General features: G+C 38.4%; 1 protein-coding gene across 5 annotated transcripts in view; it reads left to right on the forward strand.

Moving 5' to 3' along the window:
• Positions 1–20,578, forward strand: part of OSBPL3 (oxysterol binding protein like 3) — a 2,414,360-nt gene that overhangs the window by 1,840,531 nt on the left and 553,251 nt on the right. For all 5 annotated transcript variants that reach the window (XM_044066857.1, XM_044066855.1, XM_044066859.1 and 2 more), the window contains one exon: positions 11,474–11,611. In XM_044066857.1, the coding sequence (XP_043922792.1) occupies positions 11,474–11,611 (138 nt within the window). The remainder of the gene's footprint in view (positions 1–11,473; positions 11,612–20,578) is intronic.

Consider the following 20,578-nt stretch of genomic DNA (forward strand, 5'->3'; position numbering starts at 1 on the left):
GTCGGCCATTTCGGAACCGATGGCCGAAACGGACTCCCACGAGGAGCCAACTAGGCCTTTGAATATTTCTGTTGCAGGACCTTCGGACAATGCTCCTTCGGATGGGTCCAGAGCCACTGTGCAGGTACCGGCTTCCAAAGGGGTTTTCAGGCCTACTCAGCTTCTAATAAAGGCAAAGCCAAAGACAAAGGCAAAGACTCCTTCCAAATCAAAGACTGCAGCACAGGCCTCTTCTGATCCGGCTCCCAAGTCGCAGAAACAGTTACTTAAGATGGCGGAGGACTTACTTACTATGATTAGGGGTTCACATCCCCCTCCAGATAAAAGGCCAAGGCAGGAAGTTTATTATGACTCCTCTGATCAGGCTTCTGTTTCTTCAGTTTCTTCTTCTGACCAGGAATATTCTTTCCCTCGTTATGAGGATTCTGATGCTGAGGAATCCATTCCTTCAGCTTCTCCCCCTGAGGATTTCTCTTTTGGGGAAACTTTGCATGAAATGAGGGAACATTTCCACTGGGAAGGACAGGAGTACTCGGAATCTAAGAAAAGACTAAGGGATTTCCTTCTTCTTCCCCAACATAGACCCCTGGCTATTCCTCCAATTTTGGATATTGTGGATGATGCTTTTTCGGAGGCTAACTTAACCCCTGACTCTCTTCCTCCAGCTCCTGTTAAGCCTGACAGATATTACAGGGTTCCTGATTCCCACCATTTTTTATACAAGAATCCTACTGCTGACCCTGAAACCATTTCTCAGGGTCCTAAGGGAGTTAAGGCTGCTTCTGCTAAAAACCCCATTCCCACTCAGAAGGATTCCAGATCTTTAGAAAGATGGGGCAAAAAAGTGTACACTTCTGCTACTTTATCTATTAGGGCTTTAAACTGTCATTTTCATATGCTGAAATACCAGCAATTTCTCCTGTCTGTTTTAAAACAAAAGCTAACTTCCATTTCCGCCTGTGCAGATGATAAGGAATTACATGACTTAATGCATGCCACTGAACAAGTTGGGAAGCATGGTTTACACTGTGGATTTGATGCCTTGGAGGCTTCTTGTAGGGCTGCTGCCTCTGGCACAGTAATTAGAAGGCATGCATGGTTAAAGGAACAAAATTTGCCAGATCAAGTAAAAGCTAAATTATTAGATGCTCCTGTTCAGCATAATGTTTTGTTTGGATCTAAAGCTGAAGAGGTGATTAAAAAGATGGAGGACAAGGCAAAATCCATGCAAACAGTTAAAGATTTCTTACAAGTACAGCCACCCAGATTTAGCAGGAATTGGCCTACAAAAAATTGGTCCTTTCCCAATTCAGACAGGCCTCAGAGGGGTAGATACAGACGCTCCCGAGGAAGGCCTCAAACACAAGCCTCTTATAGACCAAGACAGTGGACTGCTTCCACCCCTAGGGGAGGAGAGGACAGGTCGCAAGCTCATAGGAAACAGACTCAATGACTCCCTCTGTTGGGCTGCAGGAACTTCTTGCCCGGAAGCCCCTCTTGGAGGAAAACTTTCTCTTTTTCACCTAAATTGGACTCATATAACCCAAGACAAGTGGGTTCTGGATTTGGTTTCAAGAGGTTACAAATTCCATTTTCATACCCTACCAAGGCCAAGCGGATGGCCAGATCTTCCAAAACATCAATGGACAGAGGCCTTAAACCAGGTGGAAGCTCTTTTGGCTATGAAAGCCATAGAACTAGTTCCACTTTCAGAGATGGGACAAGGTTTTTACTCAAGGCTCTTTCTAGACCCCAGGAAGCAAAATTCATGGAGACCCATTCTGGATCTGTCAGTCTTGAACACTTTTCTAGAGATACCAAAATTCAAGATGCTTACTCTACAGCAGCTACTTCCAATGCTGACCAAAAATGCATGGATGGTAACTTTGGATTTAAAGGAGGCATATTTACACATTCCCATCAGGCAGGAACGCAGAAAATACCTCAGGTTTAAGGCCGGATCGAGGCACTTTCAATTCTTTGCGCTGCCCTTTGGATTGTCTACTGCACCCAGGGTCTTCACCAAATGCCTGGCTCCAGTAGTAGCTTATTGCAGACTCAAGGGAATTCAAATTTACCCTTATCTGGATGACTGTCTTATTCAGGCAGACAGCAAGGAGGTCTTACTCCAGCATCTACAGTTTGTTCAGAATCTTCTCAAGTTCCTGGGATTCACTGTAAACATAAAAAAGTCAAATTTGACACCCTTACAACAGATAATTTTTCTGGGCGCTTCTCTAAACACAACAACCCAGATGGCATTTCTGTCATATGATAAACAGTTACAGCTGGCTTCATCTTTCAAAACCTTGGCAACTTTAACTCCGCTATCTGCAAGGAGATTCCTGCAGGCTTTGGGTTACATGGCCTCCTGCATCCTTCTCGTACCATATGCAAGACTACATATGAGGGAAATACAGTGGTACCTAAAAAGTGTATGGTCTCAGCATTGCCACAGTTTAGACATACTGATCTCCATCCTGCCTTGTCTTCAAAAGGAATTCCTTTGGTGGTTCAAGGCATGTACTCTAAGCAAAGGAAAACCCTTCTGTCTGCCTCCTGCCACTCAGATACTAACCACAGATGCCTCAGATTATGCATGGGGAGCCCATGTTCAGGGCAACTGTCTGCAGGGCCTTTGAACAAAGGATCAGAAGCACCTGCATATCAATTTAAAGGAAATGTTAGCCATTCAGAAAGCTCTATTGGCCTTCAGGAATCTTCTACAACCAGGACAACTACTGATATGGACAGAAAACACCACAGTTATGTGGTACATAAACAAGCAAGGGGGATCTCATTCCTACCCCCTTTGCAGACTAGCCATGGATCTATGGAACACAGCTCTAGCTTGCAATCTGGACCTTCAAGCTCAGTTTCTACCAGGGAAGCAAAACTTCCTGGCAGACAGTCTGAGCAGAAACCTTTCGGACCCACACGAGTGGATGCTAGACACCGAAATATTCAGGATGATAACAGCAGTCTGGGGATGTCCTCACATAGACCTCTTTGCATCCCACCTCAATCATCAACTACAGATTTTTTGCACCAGGACTTTCCATGAACAAGCTTGGAAAGTGGATGCACTATCATTCAGTTGGAGAAACCTCTCTGGATATGCCTTTCCGCCTCTTCCTCTTCTTCCACGGGTATTATTAAAGATCAAACAGGACAAGCCCAAGATGATAATCTGGCTGGCCCCAAATTGGCCTCGACAGTTTTGGTACCCAACTCTGAAAAACCTATGTCTGGAGCCCCCTTGGGTTTTACCACAGACTCCGAACCTTCTGTCCCAACACCAGGGTCAGGTTTTATACTCCCATGTCAGAACTCTCAGCCTGGCGGCCTGGTTAATCCAGGGTCTTTGATTCATTCTCTCCTACCCAAGCAGGTTATGGATGTCATTTTAGAAGCCAGACGTCCTAGCACTAGAAAATCTTATGCAGGAAAATGGAAAAGATTTTGTTCCTGGATGCAGGCTCAGGATTCTGATCCTCTTCTTCCTAACATTCCTTTGATTTTACTTTACCTGACAGATCTCTTACATAAGGGTCTCTCTTTCTCTTCCATTAAGATACATGCCTCTGCTATTTCCGCTCATTACAATACAGAACCTCCAATCTTTTCCCACCAGCTCATGAGACAGTTTCTCAGAGGAGCTAAGAACTTAAGACCTCCTAGATCTCCTCCCATTCCTGCTTGGGATCTCAACTATGTTTTGGAAAAGCTCACCTTACCTCCTTTTGAGCCTGCTGCCTCTTCTGACATCAAGTTTTTATCTTGGAAAACAGCCATCCTGTTAGCTCTGACCTCTGCCAGGAGAGTTTCAGAGTTGCAAGCTCTTATGGCTGTGGAACCTTATATTATTTTTCATCAAGACAGGGTGTCTTTAAGGACTAATCCTACTTTCATGCCTAAGGTGGTTTCCAAAGTGGCTTTAAATCAAACTATTCACTTGCCAACTTTTTCCCCACTCCTCAAAATAAAGGGGAAAGGATCTTACATTCCTTGGATGTACACAGACAACTACGTTTTTACCAGGACAGAACCAAGGACATCAGAAAATCAGAGCAATTGTTTGTTTCTTATGCTTCAAGTTTCCAAGGTAAAGCCATTTCAAAACAGACCATTTCTAAATGGATTGCTCATGGAATCAGATTTTGTTATTCACACCATGGAAAGCAAATCCCAGGGAGTATACCGACTCATTCCACCGGAGCTGCTGCCACTTCAGCTGCCTTTCTCAGGGGAGTTCCTACCAAAGACATTTTGGAAGCTGCAACTTGGAGTTCAGTGCATACTTTTTCAAAGCACTACAATCTACCTCTCTACTCTAAGTCTGGGGCAGGCTTTGCTTCTGCAGTCTTGAAGGGCCTTTTAGCCACCCCTTCTACTTTATGACCACCTCCCTTTCATTCTGCTTTGGGATTCTACCCTACAGTCATGACTGCAACAGTGAAACACGATGAACATAGTACAGTTGTGTACACTTACCATAAATGTAGATGTTCGAGTGTCTTCACTGTTGCAGTCTGCTTCTCCTCCTGTCCCCTCTTATTTTTACTTTTGTGTGGTTCCTTTTTTCACCATTCTTCTGAGGTGTATTTGCAAAGGATATGGGACCTTACTCATTTTGGGACTCCTAACATCTGGGGCAAGAAAAACTGGAGAACATGGCGTCGGCTGTACTCCTGGCGCTCTGACGTCAGGGAGCATGGCTGAACAGCCGACGCCGGACCCAGACTTTGGGATTCTGGCCAACCGAGGACTGCCTGCTGGCAGGGGAGAACCCTACAGTCATGACTGCAACAGTGAAGACACTCGAACATCTACATTTATGGTAAGTGTACACAACTGTACTTTGTCCCATCCAGCAAGAACGAAGGCGAGATTGGACAACTTAACATAAAGAAGTTATGTACCTACCATAAACTTCCATGTTAGTTGTCCTTCATCTTGCCTTTCTTCTTGCGTCTCTCCCTCCTTCCCCCTTCCTCGAGAATTAAGAGGAGTTTTTCAGTGGTGTCACTGGCTAACTTGTTTAGTTCTTAGTTGCTTCCCAAGCAAATCATAACAATTTTCTTTATATCCAGGTTTAATAATAATGAATTATCTTCTATGGTTGTGTCTAGTGTGAGCTATCTCAAACGAGATCTGGGTGGCTGACACTGGGCATTCTGGGATAAGGGGTAGCCTCGAGCCAGTAAAGAGCTCTCGAGCTGTAAAATTGCCCGAGTCAGAGCCGAGGATTGGCTCCGAACCCATCCAGCAAGAAGGAAGGTGAGATGAAGGGCAACTAACATGGAACGTTATAGTAGGTACATAACTTTTTTTTTCATTATAAGTAAAGACTCATTCTGTATAAAAATACAAGTAGTAGAACTTTAAAAATTAAGAAGTTATCCTAAAACAGGCAAAAAAAATCTCTTGCACCTGGGCCCAAATCACACTAGTATCAAATGTAACAGTTGGTTATTAATTCCTTAGTTGCTGCCACCCTAATCCTCAAGCACTTAACATTAATCACCTTCTAGAAAAAAGTGGCTAGGAGGTCAAATACTGACTAATTATTGCAAAGGCAGAATAGAAAAGAAACAATTATAAATAATATATCCAAAAGTATAGAAATCTGCATATGTCTTAAATATGCTATCTTCCATTGCAAAGAGAGATTGCTGTTTCACAAGCAAAGTAAAACTATTAAAGAGCTTGCTTTGAAACCAGGTTAAAACTAAGGATCACCACCTGCATCTGCACAAAGCAGCCATGCCTGTTTTCAATGAAGGGAAACTAGAGGCACTATGTAATCATATATTATTGTTTGTTATGTCATATTCTTGTCAATTACTTAGTGCAGAAAGTAAAACTAGCTGCATCTCATTGATACCCAAGGCTACAGAAAGTTTGGCAGTTCATTTGTAGCACAAGTTTAAAGTCAGAAAGCATACATTTGTGTGTGTGGGCCTTTAAAAGAAAAAAAAATGTTTCAGCCAGAATTACTGACAAGTTCCACATAATATACAATCCTCATCTAGAAAAAGTTTCTGGAGGGAGGGGGATTCCCTCTTTGGATGCCATTAAAGGCAAAACAATAAATATTTTTGCACAACAATCAGTTGCCAATTAAACTTAGCTAGAAAGTTGCATTCTGGCCTTAGGACATTTCCTGATGGAACTTAGGTGGGTTTCACTCTTTATATGCCTTTAAAGATTGAAAAAAAAAAGAAAAGAAAAGATGCCAATATCACTTTCACTGGCCAGTTCCACATAGGCAGGATAATGCACTCCTGTCATAGAAATGTTTTCTTGGGAATGGGAGATGGAATTAATTCCTGCAGTCTAACATCAAATTAATTCAGAATTGTGTGAGATACTTGAGTAATTGTGCTTCTCCTCTTGGATGACTGGACACTAATGACTTGTCCAGTGACTCCCTAGGAACATATTATGATAAGAAAAGCAAGTGGCACCATACCAAGACAGTAACTTTTATAAAAATAAGTAAAATGAGATAGAGATGCAACTATAACATAATCAATTTAATAATAACTGTAAAAGCTTTAAAGTTCAATGGGTTCTTCTAAACAGAAGGAGCAATTCCATATGGCCACCGCTGTAGTGGGTGATTGCATGTATTCAATCCCTTTGTTATCCTAAATTGCTCACTTAGGCTTTTCTTTATAGGCATGGTGATGAGCAGTCTCCGGTGTTAGTAATTTTTGCCATTAGTGAGGGCCCAAGAGGTTATGGCTTTTGCCAATTAATTGAAGGTGAAGTACAGCATCCATACCCTGACTCTGATGTACCTCCTGTATTTAATGGTGGACACATTCTTTATGGTGCTGTGTGCAGTCCCTGAGGATTCATCTGCTACAGTTCTTTGAGTTTTTAGTAGCTGCAGAGACATTGCGTACTCATGGAACTCCTCCTAGTACCAAGCCTGTATAACTGAGCTTTGGACTGGAAGACCACCCAACCACCCTATTTGAAGGGTCTTCCCTTATTGTAATTGAATCCTTCACAGATGCTGCTGATGGATTCTTTTTTGATGGGTATGAAGCTGACCTAGTTCCCCCTGCCAAGAGTGAGGGTTCCACATGAACCATTTGAAGCTGAGAGTATTTCTCCTGCCACTGAAGATCATGAAGGCAGTACTTCTGCTTCTGGAGCCTTTTCTTATTTGGCCAGAATATCAGTGCATTATGTGGTATTTAAGCAAGCAAGATGGTGCACAAAGTCACATCCAAGGAACAGATGGCCATTTAGCATGCACCATAGACAAGGGGCCATTGAATTCTCAGTAAGTAATATTCCTGGAGATGTGAACAAGTTGGCAGATTTGCTGAGTTAATCAACCATTCTCCTCTTGGAGTTATGAATTCAGTGCCCCCCTCCCCTGGACTTACAGAAGTGGATCAATGTATTTAAAATCAGCAATCTTTCTAAACTTATAAAAAATTCTTCAGATCTCTGTATGTCCCTTATGTGAGGGCCTCAGAAGGGCCGTTATGATATCATCAACAGTAAGGATTATACTCTTATATGGAGAACATTTGCTCATCCATAGCAAGGAAGAAACCTTCTGAGAAGAAACACTAGAGGCTCAGTAGCCAAACCAAAAAGTTGAAGAGACATTAAGTATCCCTGCTGATTCAACCACTAAAGAGAACTGTATGTAATTTATATGTAATGGCTTCATTCTTCTTTTCAACACATTGCATTCCTAAATGAGTTGCAGTACATAATTTGTAAGGTTTTTATAATTTTTCCAGGAAATTGATATGCTTGCAACACTGTAAAAAGATACATCTTAGAAATCCCTTAATAAAGAATTTCTCGGCATCAGTACCTATGGCCAAGCAGAGCATGTTTGTCTAGTTCATCCATTTTGCAATTCCCAGAGTCCATGTTATGCATTTTATGTCAATCATTTTGAGTTGGTCTAGATGCTAGAAGTTAAACTTGCCTAGAAAAGAGACCCTTTTGCTGTAATTTTAAGTCTTAATGGGCATATTTAGGGATACTGAATTTCTCATTCTTAATGTGCTACGGTTAGCAGTACTATCCTACTTCCTGTGACTAGACAGTTCTGCCCCTTTCAGCTTAGCCCTTCCATTACTGTTGATGTGCTTAATTTAAATACTTTTTGACAATACATAATTAAGCTGATTGGCAGTATAATAATTTGTATATATCTGCAGTGTTGTGATGTGTAAAATGACATATAAATGCAGAGATTTTAAAACTAATTTGTAAAGTGCTTACAGATGGATGCATTAATGCTTAACAGTGAAATTTAATCAGATTTATTTCATTGTTATACATATAAGTTCAATCCAGCAAGGTTCAGAAATTGGTATTTGGGAAAGTGGAGGTGTCATCTAAGGAACAAATGTTTTTGCCATTGATATGGTTTGAGTTTGGATGCCAGGTGAGTAATAGTTTGCTAAGGTAGTGTTCAAAAGTAACATCGAAACAAAAATGCAGGACGTTTAAATTATAGCCACATAAAAACAACTGCAGTCATGCTTATTTATTTATTTTGGTCATAATATTGTGGTTTCCACTCTTATAACCAATCATTACTGTGGCTGTATCATTATGTACGTAACACCTACTATAGATGCTAGCTAAAATCCTGTTATATATCCTGGAAGATAGGGGATCTCTCAATGGATGTGGCCACAGATACACACACGCACAAGCACACACACACACACACACACACACACACACATCTTTAAGCACCTTATGCTGTAGTCACTTGCCACTGAGAGTATGGGCCAGCTTCAATAAAGCCTACACTAAGTATACATGATATGTATTCAAGAACATTCTTATCACATTTTATGTCATTTGTAGTCACTCAGAAAGATTACACTAATTGTACATGTGGTCTACACTTTGCAGTAACCTTTATGAATCCCCGTCAATATTTAAAGCTGCAAGAATATCAGTAGGAAAATTAAAATTAGGAGGAAGAAGGTGTGAGTTATGCCTGTGTTGTCTGTTCACAATGAACGGTGTACACTTAGTGTAGGCGTTATTGAATCCCGGTGCAGTGTTTTATGTAAAGAAATGCTTTTGCATTTTTTTTCTCTTAGCATGTGTATGTTTTATACATCCCCTTATTTTATATACTTAGTATTGCTAAACTTAATAGCTCTAATCCCTTTTATCAGTTTTCTGTCCAGCCTAACATAAAACGTTTAGTAAATAGATATTGTGTGTGTGTGTGTGTGTGTGTGTGTGTGTGTGTGTGTGTGTGTGTGTGTGTGTGTGTGTGTGTGTGTGTGTGTGTGTGTGCATGTGTGTAGGATTTTGATACGCATCTGAAGGGTGAAATATTTTACAAACCCCAAGAATTTATAAAATAAAAAAACAACTTGTGTGTGCATCTGTGAGTTAAAACTAAGAATAACATAATACTATAGCAGTAATTCTCAGCTATGTACAAGATTGTGAGGTGGCAGCTTAAATCTGAGGAGTAAGAAAGACACTTAGGGTAATTCTGTCTGCAGCAAAAAATAAATAAATAAAAGGCAGAAACATAGTGGAAAAGCAACTTCCATACCTGGCAGGATGTCAGCCTGTATCTTTAGTGATATAAACTCAATGAATAAGGAGGTAATTCATCTGCTGCATGGGGTATTGGTGAGATCTCCCATGCAGTAGTGCACCGAAACAAGATGCTAGAGAGGTGGCACTAGGGAGATAAAAGGGCTAGATGGAAAGTTGTGAAAGGAGGGTTAGAGAGGCTGATTCCCTTCTACCTGGAAGACAAATTGAAACTAAGATCTGAGACCACAGAATTATTAAGGAGAACTGCAAAGGAGATAATCTGATGGCAAGGGAAGTCAGCAGATGGAAATACAGACTGCCTGTTAGAGAAAAAAATATCTGAGTAATTTCAAAGAGCCTATGATAACTTTGCAGTTTTTCGAGGGGGGGGGGTGGAGGTGCTACAGAGTGCTTACTGCAACATTCTGCAAGACTATGCATAATGGCAGTGCTTTTCTGCCAGCTTAAGTATGTATGTAAGTATGTAATCATGGCCCATCCATTGCTTTACTTTTTGTAGTTGGTGGTCTGTAGTTTTTTATTTTATAATGTCCTTACTGTTTGTGATCTGATGTACTTTTGAATCCTTTATGTTTACACTCAGAAAACAATGCCAGAATAGCTTTTATATATTTTCTGCTATATCATAGTACTGTTCATCTTCTTTACTGAACAACATAAGTAATTTCCCAGGGTTTCACTTCTGTATTTGAACATCTTGATTTATGCCACTTCCTGTAAACACTGATGAGAAACTGCTGACTAGCAAGCAAGACATTGTACAGAACTGCAGTGATGTGCATGTTGTACAGTGTACGTAATTTACAGTGATGACTGTGGATAGTCCATCAGGAAATTAATTTTAGAAGTTACACTTGAGGTAATTAAATGCTGTTAAGCTGTTACATATATTTTTTTAATATATCAATTTACTAGTGCTTAGAATTTCAAGTATGGAGTTGCATTGTCTGTACATGTAAATGAATAAACATAAGAAAGTCATTTTAGGCTGAGGAGCAAGCCAGGTTTGTTCTCCTTGATCTGCAACTCTCAAGTCTGTTCTTTAAATTGTAGCAAACTGCTTGCTAAAAATGTGATAAGCAGCTTGCTACAGGTAAATACAACAGATGCAACACTGAAACTTACTGACATTCATTTCTGAATGCCTCTACTGCACTATACCACACTGAGAGCTGAAGGGCTTAAGCAAATGCAGGATCACCCCCCCCCCCCCCCAGATTCATACTTGTTATGCCACTGCTTACAGAGTCTCAGACATAATTCTTTGTAGTACATGGAGCCTTATCTACTTTGAAAGCTGTAACAAAATTAGCCCAACCTCACAGACCATGGCTAGAAGCCAGCATTATCTTTGTTTTTTTTTTGTTTGTACACAATAAAAGAGGCATGATAGCAGAAAATGTACTACAACAATTAAAGCAGTTCTACCTTCCCAGAAACAATGTGCAGCTTTGTTCTTTTAACAGCATTAAAAGCTGTAATATAATTTGAACGGCCACAGACAAAAATTTGCTCTAGTGCAAAGTGCATTGCAGCTTTAAGTGCTGCTTTATCTTCACACATGTGTTATGTAGTGGCTACTACTTACACTCTAATATGAGACTGAAGTTTAGCAGTAGCAAAGAGTACAATTCAAAGCTGACTTTCTCTCAGTTTCTGACTGTAACAGTGGTGCTCCATGTACTACACCTGTATATTGACAACGGTAAAGTAATAACATGATTCTATCTAGAGTAATGAGATGGTATCAGAATTAACAGATTTTTCAGCATCATGAATTAATAAAAGCACACAGTATAATAAGATCAGTAGAGCAGTAAATAATAGTACACAGTGTATAGTGCATGTATATCCTTGCAAAATAATCTTGGGAATTGCTTGTGTTTTGTAGGTTTACATAGCTGCATTTGCAGTATCTTCATATGCGTCAAGCTACTACAGAGCTGGAAGTAAACCTTTCAACCCTGTGCAAGGAGAGACATATGAATGTATACGTGAAGACAAGGGCTTCCACTTTTTTGCAGAACAGGTACTGAAGTAAATGCTCTTACTTGACATTTTACATACCAAGGCTGTTTTTGTATCAAATTTGAAATTGCACATTTTTACAGCATTATCTAGTAGTAAAATGTCTTTCCCATTTCTTTATACTGCAACTTGTTCTTATACTAAATCAATATCATACTATTTATTCAGTTTACTTAATTCATTTTGGTTTGTTTACCAGGTAGCGAAACAAAGAAACAAGCAGGCGACAGCCGTAACCTGAAAACTGCAACAGGTAATGTATATAGATGTATAAAACAATTTTATTCAATGCTTTTCATTTGCTCAAAAAGCAAACTTCTTCAGATACAATTTAAAAATTAAAAACAGTTTTTTAAAAAGGCAACTCTTGGATCATGTGTCTATTATGACCAATCAACGGATTTACTCTTACTTCCGTACCTCCCTCTCTTAAAACAACATACTACATTTAATCTTTGTCCACTGAATTCATATACAACATAGCCTAGCTGCTGTTATAAATATGAATGCAACTACACAACTAATAATAAACTGATTTAAAAGTATTTTATATATATGTAACAAAACATTTGTAACATATCAACAAGTACATTAAATTCTTACAATAACGTCTACATATAGGCTTACTAGATACAGCAATTAATCTTGCTAAGAATGTAAAAAAGTAAAAAAATAAAACAGGATTAATCTAAACACATTTTAATTAACCTCACATCTATATATATACTTGATTTCATCTTTTTAAGTTCTTCAATTTTAAGATACAGCTAATTGAACATGAGTCATTTATACCTGGGCAATTGTAAGCATTAAGGAATATTTGCCAGGACAACTCAAGCTCTTCCAGTAATAAGGGTACAGGTCCCCCCACTATCCAAGGGTATTTGATCAATAACCTTATATTTAAATTTATGGTTCTTATATACTGATACATGTTTTGCTAAGGCATTGTCTGTCTTATTTTTGCTGATGGCATATTGATGCTCATAGATACGAACTCGGAGCCTACATTCTGTTTTACCTATGTAAAATGCCAAACAGCACTGGCACTTGGCTAAATAGACCACATACCTCGAATTACAGTTAAATTTCTGCTTTAGTTTATACTGTGTACCATTTATATATTGAATGAGTTACCCACTTCAATGAATCTACAAAGGTTACAACATTCACATTTAAACATGCCAGGGATTTTTGGCCTGTGTGTCTATGTTGTTGTTCGAACAAATTTTAAACCTGTAACTAAAGACAACGAAATTATCCCACCTGGTTGCAACATCTTACATCTTGACCATGTAGCCAAGAAAGGTGGTGGAGTAGCAGTTCCATTCAAATCTGATTTTCAAATAATCATCTTCAACCAAAAACCTCTTCAGGACTCTAATGCTGAGATACTTTTTACCAAGCTTCAGCTAAACTCAGTCAAATCTATCTATATTATCTGCATCTATGTCCCTCCAGGCAATAACAATCCTTTGTTGGCTGTCTCAAAACCTTCCCCAAGAAACCATAATCCTAGGTGATTTTAATGTTGATTGGAAATGTTGCAACAACAACTACCCTACTAGCCATATTAATCTCAATGGGTTTACCCAAACTATTACCTCCCCTACTAGAATAAACAAGACTAATAAGAAAGAAAGCACCTTAGATTGGATACTCATTAATAATCAACCCCAGACTTATGACTCTGGAACCCTCCATGACTATGTAAGCGCCCACCCACTAACCTACATTATCAGGCTCAAAACAAATCCACCCATTCAACCCATATTTTGGACAATTAGAACCAAGAAAAACTTCAACTTGGATCTATTCCTAAGTGAACTTACAGCATGTAATTGGTCCCCCTTAAAACACCTTTCTCTAGATGAAGCTGTTGATTACTTTAATGCTAATTTCCTAGACATACTCAACCACCATGCTCCTACCTGCTCTATTAGGATAAGAACTGAATCTGCTCCTTGGCTTTGTAAGGAAACTAAGCAAAAAATTAATCTCATAAATAAATACTGGAATAAATCACGCTTAACTAAAACCCTGTTGACGTCCAAATCTACAAATAACTGAGAAATGAAACAAAAAAAGCTATACTGTCCGATAAACAAAACTATTACCTACAATCTCAGCAGACCCACCATAGTAAACCACAAAAGTTCTGGGCAAGTAGTAATCAATTATTACATCCCGGTCAATCTATCACACCTAACCCACAAGGCACTGACAAGAACAATCCCAAACAAACTACTAATTCCTTTAATACCTTTTTCACCAAAGCTATTCAAACTCTTGCCAGTCAGCTCTCTCCTCAAAACATAACTATATCTAATTCTGACTCTAACCCACCACCTCCATTTCTCTTCCAACCTTGTCCCAACAGCATTTATTCTCACCCTTATCCAAAAACTCAAGCCATGCACTCCTTCTGCTGACCTACTACCTGCAGAACACTTACAGTTAGCAGCCAAATCTCTTGCTTACCCCATCTCCATTCTCATCAATAGAACCATCACTGAAGGATATATCCCCAAACTTTGGAAAGTCTCTCATATTATACCCCCCCTTCATAAGGGGGGGAGACTCCATTGAACTCTCCAACTATCGTCCCATAGCCCTACTCTCTCCTTTATCTAAGATCATGGAAAGATGTATCCACAGGCAATTGCTAGACCACCTTCTCCATAATAACCGGCTTTCCAACTCCCAACATGGTTTCAGACCTTCCCATAGCACAACTACTGCCCTCCTTTCCTTTATGGACACCATCAACAAAAACCGTAACCTTAACATGCTTTCCTCTGCACTTTTCATTGACCTGTCCAAGGATTTCGACATGGTAAATCACAATATACTTATAAACATTCTCAAATCTCTGTCACTTGACATACAAGCTATAAAATGGTTCCAGTCCTACTTAACTAACAGACATCAAACTGTGCTCTGGAACACCATTCTTTCTACCCATCTACCTGTTGATATTGGTGTCCCTCAAGGGACCATACTGGGCCCTGTCCTGTTTTCAATATTCGTTAATGACCTTCACCAAGTAGTTCCCCAAGCTACATGTATACAATACGCTGATGACTCCACACTTATATGCTCAGCCACATCTGTATCTGAACTTCACTCCCTTACACAAGACGTATTTAACTCTGTAGAACTATGGTTTACAAAATGCTGCCTCATACTAAACCCTAAAAAAAACTAAACTTCTCCTTTTTACACCTACCAGTAAATCTCTCCCAATAGACTTCACTGTAACAGCCAATAATGGTACTCTTATATCCCAAGATCTAACTACCAAACTGCTAGGTATCACCATAGACAACAACCTTAACTTTTGACACCCATATCAACAACACTTTGAAAACTGCTAATAAAAATAGGCTCTCTTTATAGGCTCAAACCCTTCCTCACTCCTGCAACTAGAATAACTATTGCCCACACCCATCTAATCTCTACCTTTCTTTATGCCTCTCCCATATTTACTAATCTGTCAAAAATAACCTTAAGAAACTAGAAAACTCCTACAATAATATAGCCAGGTTTGCCACAGGTAACCCTTTCAGAACACACCACTGTATTAATATAAAGCAACTAGGGTGGCTTGAATTACAGCAGCAGCTGAAATTGAATCAACTGGCCATCGCCCATAAAATACTTTATCAACCTGCCAAGGCACCCATCCTATTTAACCTTATTCACCCGTACTATAACCTGAAGTCCCTAAGATCTTCAGAAAAACTTCTTGTAAATATCAATAAATCAAACAATAGAGCTGGAGACTCTCTCTTCTCTAATACTGTTGGAAAAACCTGGAACCTACTTCCCTCCGAACTTTCCACACTTCCCTCTATTACTCTGTTTAAAAATAAACTTAAGCTCTTCCTCAAAACACATTGGATATGCCCCTGTACTAAACCTGACTGACCAACATGCTCTTGTTATTCACCCTTGCCTTCTCATCTCTGCAATAATTTCATCCTAAAAACTACTATTCTACCTCTCCATCATAGTCTTACTTATTACTGTATTCTCAAATAAGTGGCATGTTTTACTACTAGATCTATTACTCTACTGCTACTCCATTTTACTTTCTTTTTATCTTCCTCTTATCTACATTTATACTGTACTTTTTTTAGCAATTATTCTTTCTCAACATTTAATTGTAACTTCATTAGTAATTGTACTAAGTCTAGTCAAATATTTTGCATTTTTTTATACTTTGTAAATGTGTGACCACTTAAAGTTTTTTTTTCTTTACGGTGAATGTATTTGCATTTTAAATATGTACTTCTGTAGATGTGAACCTTATTTGAATTGTTTGGAGCTTATCTCCCTGGGCCTCTACTGAAAATGGACATATATCCAGCTAGACTTGCCCGGTCAACAATGTAAAATAAAATAAATAAATAAATAGGTTCTTCTGTAGGATCTTGACCACCATGTGGCTATCTAGACTAAACGTGTTAATGAAACTGAGGTGAAAATCAACCTATGTGTCTACTCTATTCATACAAGGGCTAACTTCACTCTCTTGGTACTCATCCAACAGTAATTTCGGATATTCTTGGCTTAGGAACATACATTTCAAAGTGAAACATTCTTCGTCAAAATCCTCATCATCACTGATAATTCTTGCCGCCCTCAACAACTGGCCTTTAACTACTGTCCACTTCTGATGGTGAGGGTGACAACTTGAGAAATGCAAAAACGCATTAGAGTTTGTACGTTTCCTATGGATTTTTGCCGTAAAGCAATTGCGTACCCTATCCTTTTTCAGATTGATATTTTCTGAACTAAATGTGGATGTGAATTGTAAAAACTGGGAAGACTTATTAAAGTGGTCCACTTTAAAGTTACCTGTATTGATGTCACCCTTCAATAGTATAAAAATATCATCCAGTTAACGTGTGTAGAACACTAAAAGATCTTTGACTTCTACATGCTTAAATACCAACTCTGTCTTCCAGTATGCCATGACTAAATTTGCTGTACTGGCTCCACATGGGGAGCCCATGGCTACACCCACTTTCTGTAAATAAAAGACATTGTCAAACATAAAATAATTGTTTGACAAAATGACATCTAGTAATTCCTATACCAAGGAAATTTCTGACTCCGATGCTTTATTTTTCCTTAACATATAACCTATCCACTCAATACCTATAGTGTGAGGGATACATGTGTAGAGGTCTTTAACATCAACTGTTAAAAAATTATACCTCTCATTATACTGTAAATTATTAATCTTCCTGAGGAATGACTACAAATCTTTACACACTTGTTCTTCAGGTATCAAATACTTTTTAAAAATTGAATCAACAAATTTAGCACTAGGATACGTAGCTGAGTTACGACCATCAAGCAAAGGTCTCATGGGGGATTTTTCAGGTTCTTATGGATTTTTGGAATTCCAAACAGGATTGGTATTTTTGGATAGGGTAAAGTCATATAGTTATAGATATCTGAATCAATCCTACCTTCTATAAATAAATAATTTATTATACTTTTGATTTGTTGGTAGGCTCCATTCACTTCACTACATGAACTTAGCTGGTATGCTTCACTATCTAAAACTTTTTTCATCCTATCCACATAATCCAAATTATCCATAACTACCAAACCACCACCTTTGTGTGGTTTACACACCCAGACATCCTAGGATTTAAGACACTTAAAACATTCCCATTCATATTTACTGGTATTGAACTTAGTTTTCTTATTATATCGCTCATTGAGCAAATATCTAATATCCAATTCACAGATGTGTTCAAACATCTGTAGTAAAGGATGAATTGGGGGGGGTTATACACACTTGATATGTGAAACTCATTAGTCACTGTGTCCTGAGTTGTTTCACCCATCATCAAATTGAAGTTAAGTTTCCGGGTAAGTAACCTGATGTCGAGGATTGTCTTAACCAAGTCTAAATGGTTCGAAGGGACAAAAGTGTACCCCTTAGCAAGGACGTCCACAATATCTGAACCAATACTCACTAAAGAGTAATTGTACACTTTAAAGTCATCACTTGTATTGGTAATAATCACTGGGACTAAACTGTTGATGGTTACCTCTTCTGTTTGTTGAATTTGTGGTTGTTCTTTGTGTTCTGGGCCAAATTCCTCTGTTTCGGTTTGGCCCCACCTGGGTAGCCCTGTTGAAAATTCTGATTCCCATACAAATTGTTGTTGCTCTCCCTCACAGAATTTTGCAGTCTTTCACTTCTACGGAGCTCTACTGGGCCTGTATTTGTGTCTAGAGAAACATCGACACCATCTAGATCATTGAACGCAGGGCCCCCCTCTAGGTTGCCATTCCGACTAAAGTTGCTATTATTAGTCCTATTACCATTATTTGGAACTCCACCATTAGTCTGATTATTAACATGGCTAGTTTGACTATTAACGTGACTAGCTTGTTGCCATATTTGTGCTGCAGAAGGTAAAGGGTAAGCTGTACCTTGATTATATGCTGAACGATCACGTTTTAACTTTTTAACTTTATTGGTTTTTAATTTCAGCATATATTCATCAATACTCGTAAAAATATGACTGTACTCAAACCTATATCGTATACATTCTTCATCAGCTTTAATACTTAAGTCCAAGTCCAACACATCTTTGGATAAATTGTCAACCCAAATGCCATAATGTTTAATCATACATTCAAGTAACTCAAAGCCTTGTTTGTCGAACCAGGCCAAAAGTTCTTTATGAAATAGAGTCTGCCACCAAGCCTGTAGGGTATTGATGTCGACGGAGACCTTTTGGTCTAATGCGTTTTTGCATTTCTCAAGTTGTCACCCTCACTATCAGAAGCGGTCAGTAGTTAAAGGCCAGTTGGTGAGGGTGGCAAGAATTATCAGTGATGATGAGGATTTTGAGGAAGAATGTTTCACTTTGAAATGTATGTTCCTAAGCCGAGAATATCCAGAATCACTGTTGGATGAGTTGATAGATGAGGTAAAATTTATAAGGAATAAGACGTTTTATAAGCCTATCCTATATATAAGAAATAATGAGTCAGTAGTACCTTTTCTGTCCAACCAAGAGAGTGACGTTAGCCCTTGTATGAATAGAGTAGACACAGAGGTTGATTTTCACCTCAGTTTCATTACCACGTTTAGTCTAGATAGTCACATGGTGGTCAAGATCCTACAGAAGAACTGGACTCTGTTCAGGAATAATCCGATGTTATTCAGAAAATTGGGTGAGTCCCCTAGGGTTATATTCAAGAGGGGTAAGAACTTGAAAAATTTGTTCGAACAACATAGACACAGGCCAAAAATCCCTGGTATGTTTAAATGTGAATGTTGTAACTTTTGTAGATTCATTGAAGTGGGTAACTCATTCAATATAAATGGTACACAATATAAACTCAAGCAGAAATGTAACTGTAATTCGAGGTATGTGGTCTATTTAGCTAAGTGCCAGTGCTGTTCAGCATTTTATATAGGTAAAACAGAGCGTAGGCTCCGAGATCGTACCTATGAGTATCAATATGCTATCAGCAAAAATAAGACAGACAATGCCTTAGCAAAACATATATCAGTATATAAGGACCATAAATTTAAATATAATGTTATTGATCAAATACCCTTGGATAGTGGGGGGGGGGTCATGTACCCTTATTATTGGAAAAGCTTGAGCTGTCCTGGCAAATATTCCTTAATGCTTACAATTGCCCAGGTATAAATGACTCATGTTCATTTAGTTGTATCTTGAAATTGAAGAACTTAAAAAGATGAAATCAAGTAGATATATAGATGTGAGGTTAATTAAAATGTGTTTAGATTAATCCTGTTTTATTTTTTCACATTTTTAGGTTCTTAGAGAGATTAATTGCTGTATCTAGTAAGCCTATATGTAGAAGTTATTGTAAGAATTTAACATACTTGTTGGTATGTTATAATATGTTTTGTTACATATATATAAAAATACTTTTAAATAAGTTTATTATTAGTTTGGTAGTTACATTCATATTTATAACAGCAACTAGGCTATGTTGTATATGAATTCAGTGGACAAAGATTAAATGTAGTATGTTGTTTTAAGAGAGGGAGGTACGGAAGTAAGAGTAAATCCGTTGTTTGGTCATAATAGACACATCATCCAAGAGTTGTCTTTTAAAAAAACTCTGTTTTTAATTTTTAAATTGTATCTGAAGAAGTTTGCTTTTTGAGCAAATGGAAAGCGTTGAATAAAATAGTTTTATACATTAATATACATCACTTGTTGCAATTTTCAGGTTACGGCTGTCGCCTGCTTGTTTCTTTGTTTCCCTTTATAGTTTGTGTGGCCGTGGTGTTTATCTTGTTTACCAGGTAAATGGACTGGGCCAGTTATCTCTTTTCAGCCAAGGCAGAAAAGCAGTAAAATAGAAATAACGCAGTTTATGAACTCATAATACACGGCATTGGATAAAATAGTAAAATAATTCAAAGCTTAGACTAGGAGACGTGGGAGGAAACTGTAATATCCAGAGAAAACCTGTTCACATATTGGGAGAACATCGCACGTACAGCTGCCTCAAATCTGGGCTGAGCTCTGCAGCTGAGACAGAGAAACGTCACAACTGAGTTATTGTGTTGCTTGCATGTTAAATTTGCTATCTTTTGATCGTTTTGAACTGATGAGGTTGCAGTCAGTATGTTCATATTTATATATGTATTTATTTGTTTATTTGATTTTGTTTACTGGTGTAGAGCACTGAGCCACATGGACAAGTATCAGTCAAGGAGTTAAAACTCAACAAAAAGAGGTACTTGCCATTCTACAATCCACACAGGTGATGTACGACTAGTACATGTGTCTAATTCATTCACAAAAGACAGAAATCTGTAACTTACAGGAAATTGTTAACATGTTTGTAGTCAGTCAAAATAAAAAAAATATACAGGTTTTAGTATTTACAGATAATGCTTAATGTCATCAAGGAAAGCTACAACTTGTAGATTATTTGCTCA

Source organism: Protopterus annectens, chromosome 3.part1 (assembly GCF_019279795.1).
Source record: "Protopterus annectens isolate FY-2018-M chromosome 3.part1, PAN1.0, whole genome shotgun sequence".
NCBI lineage: Eukaryota > Metazoa > Chordata > Ceratodontiformes > Protopteridae > Protopterus > Protopterus annectens.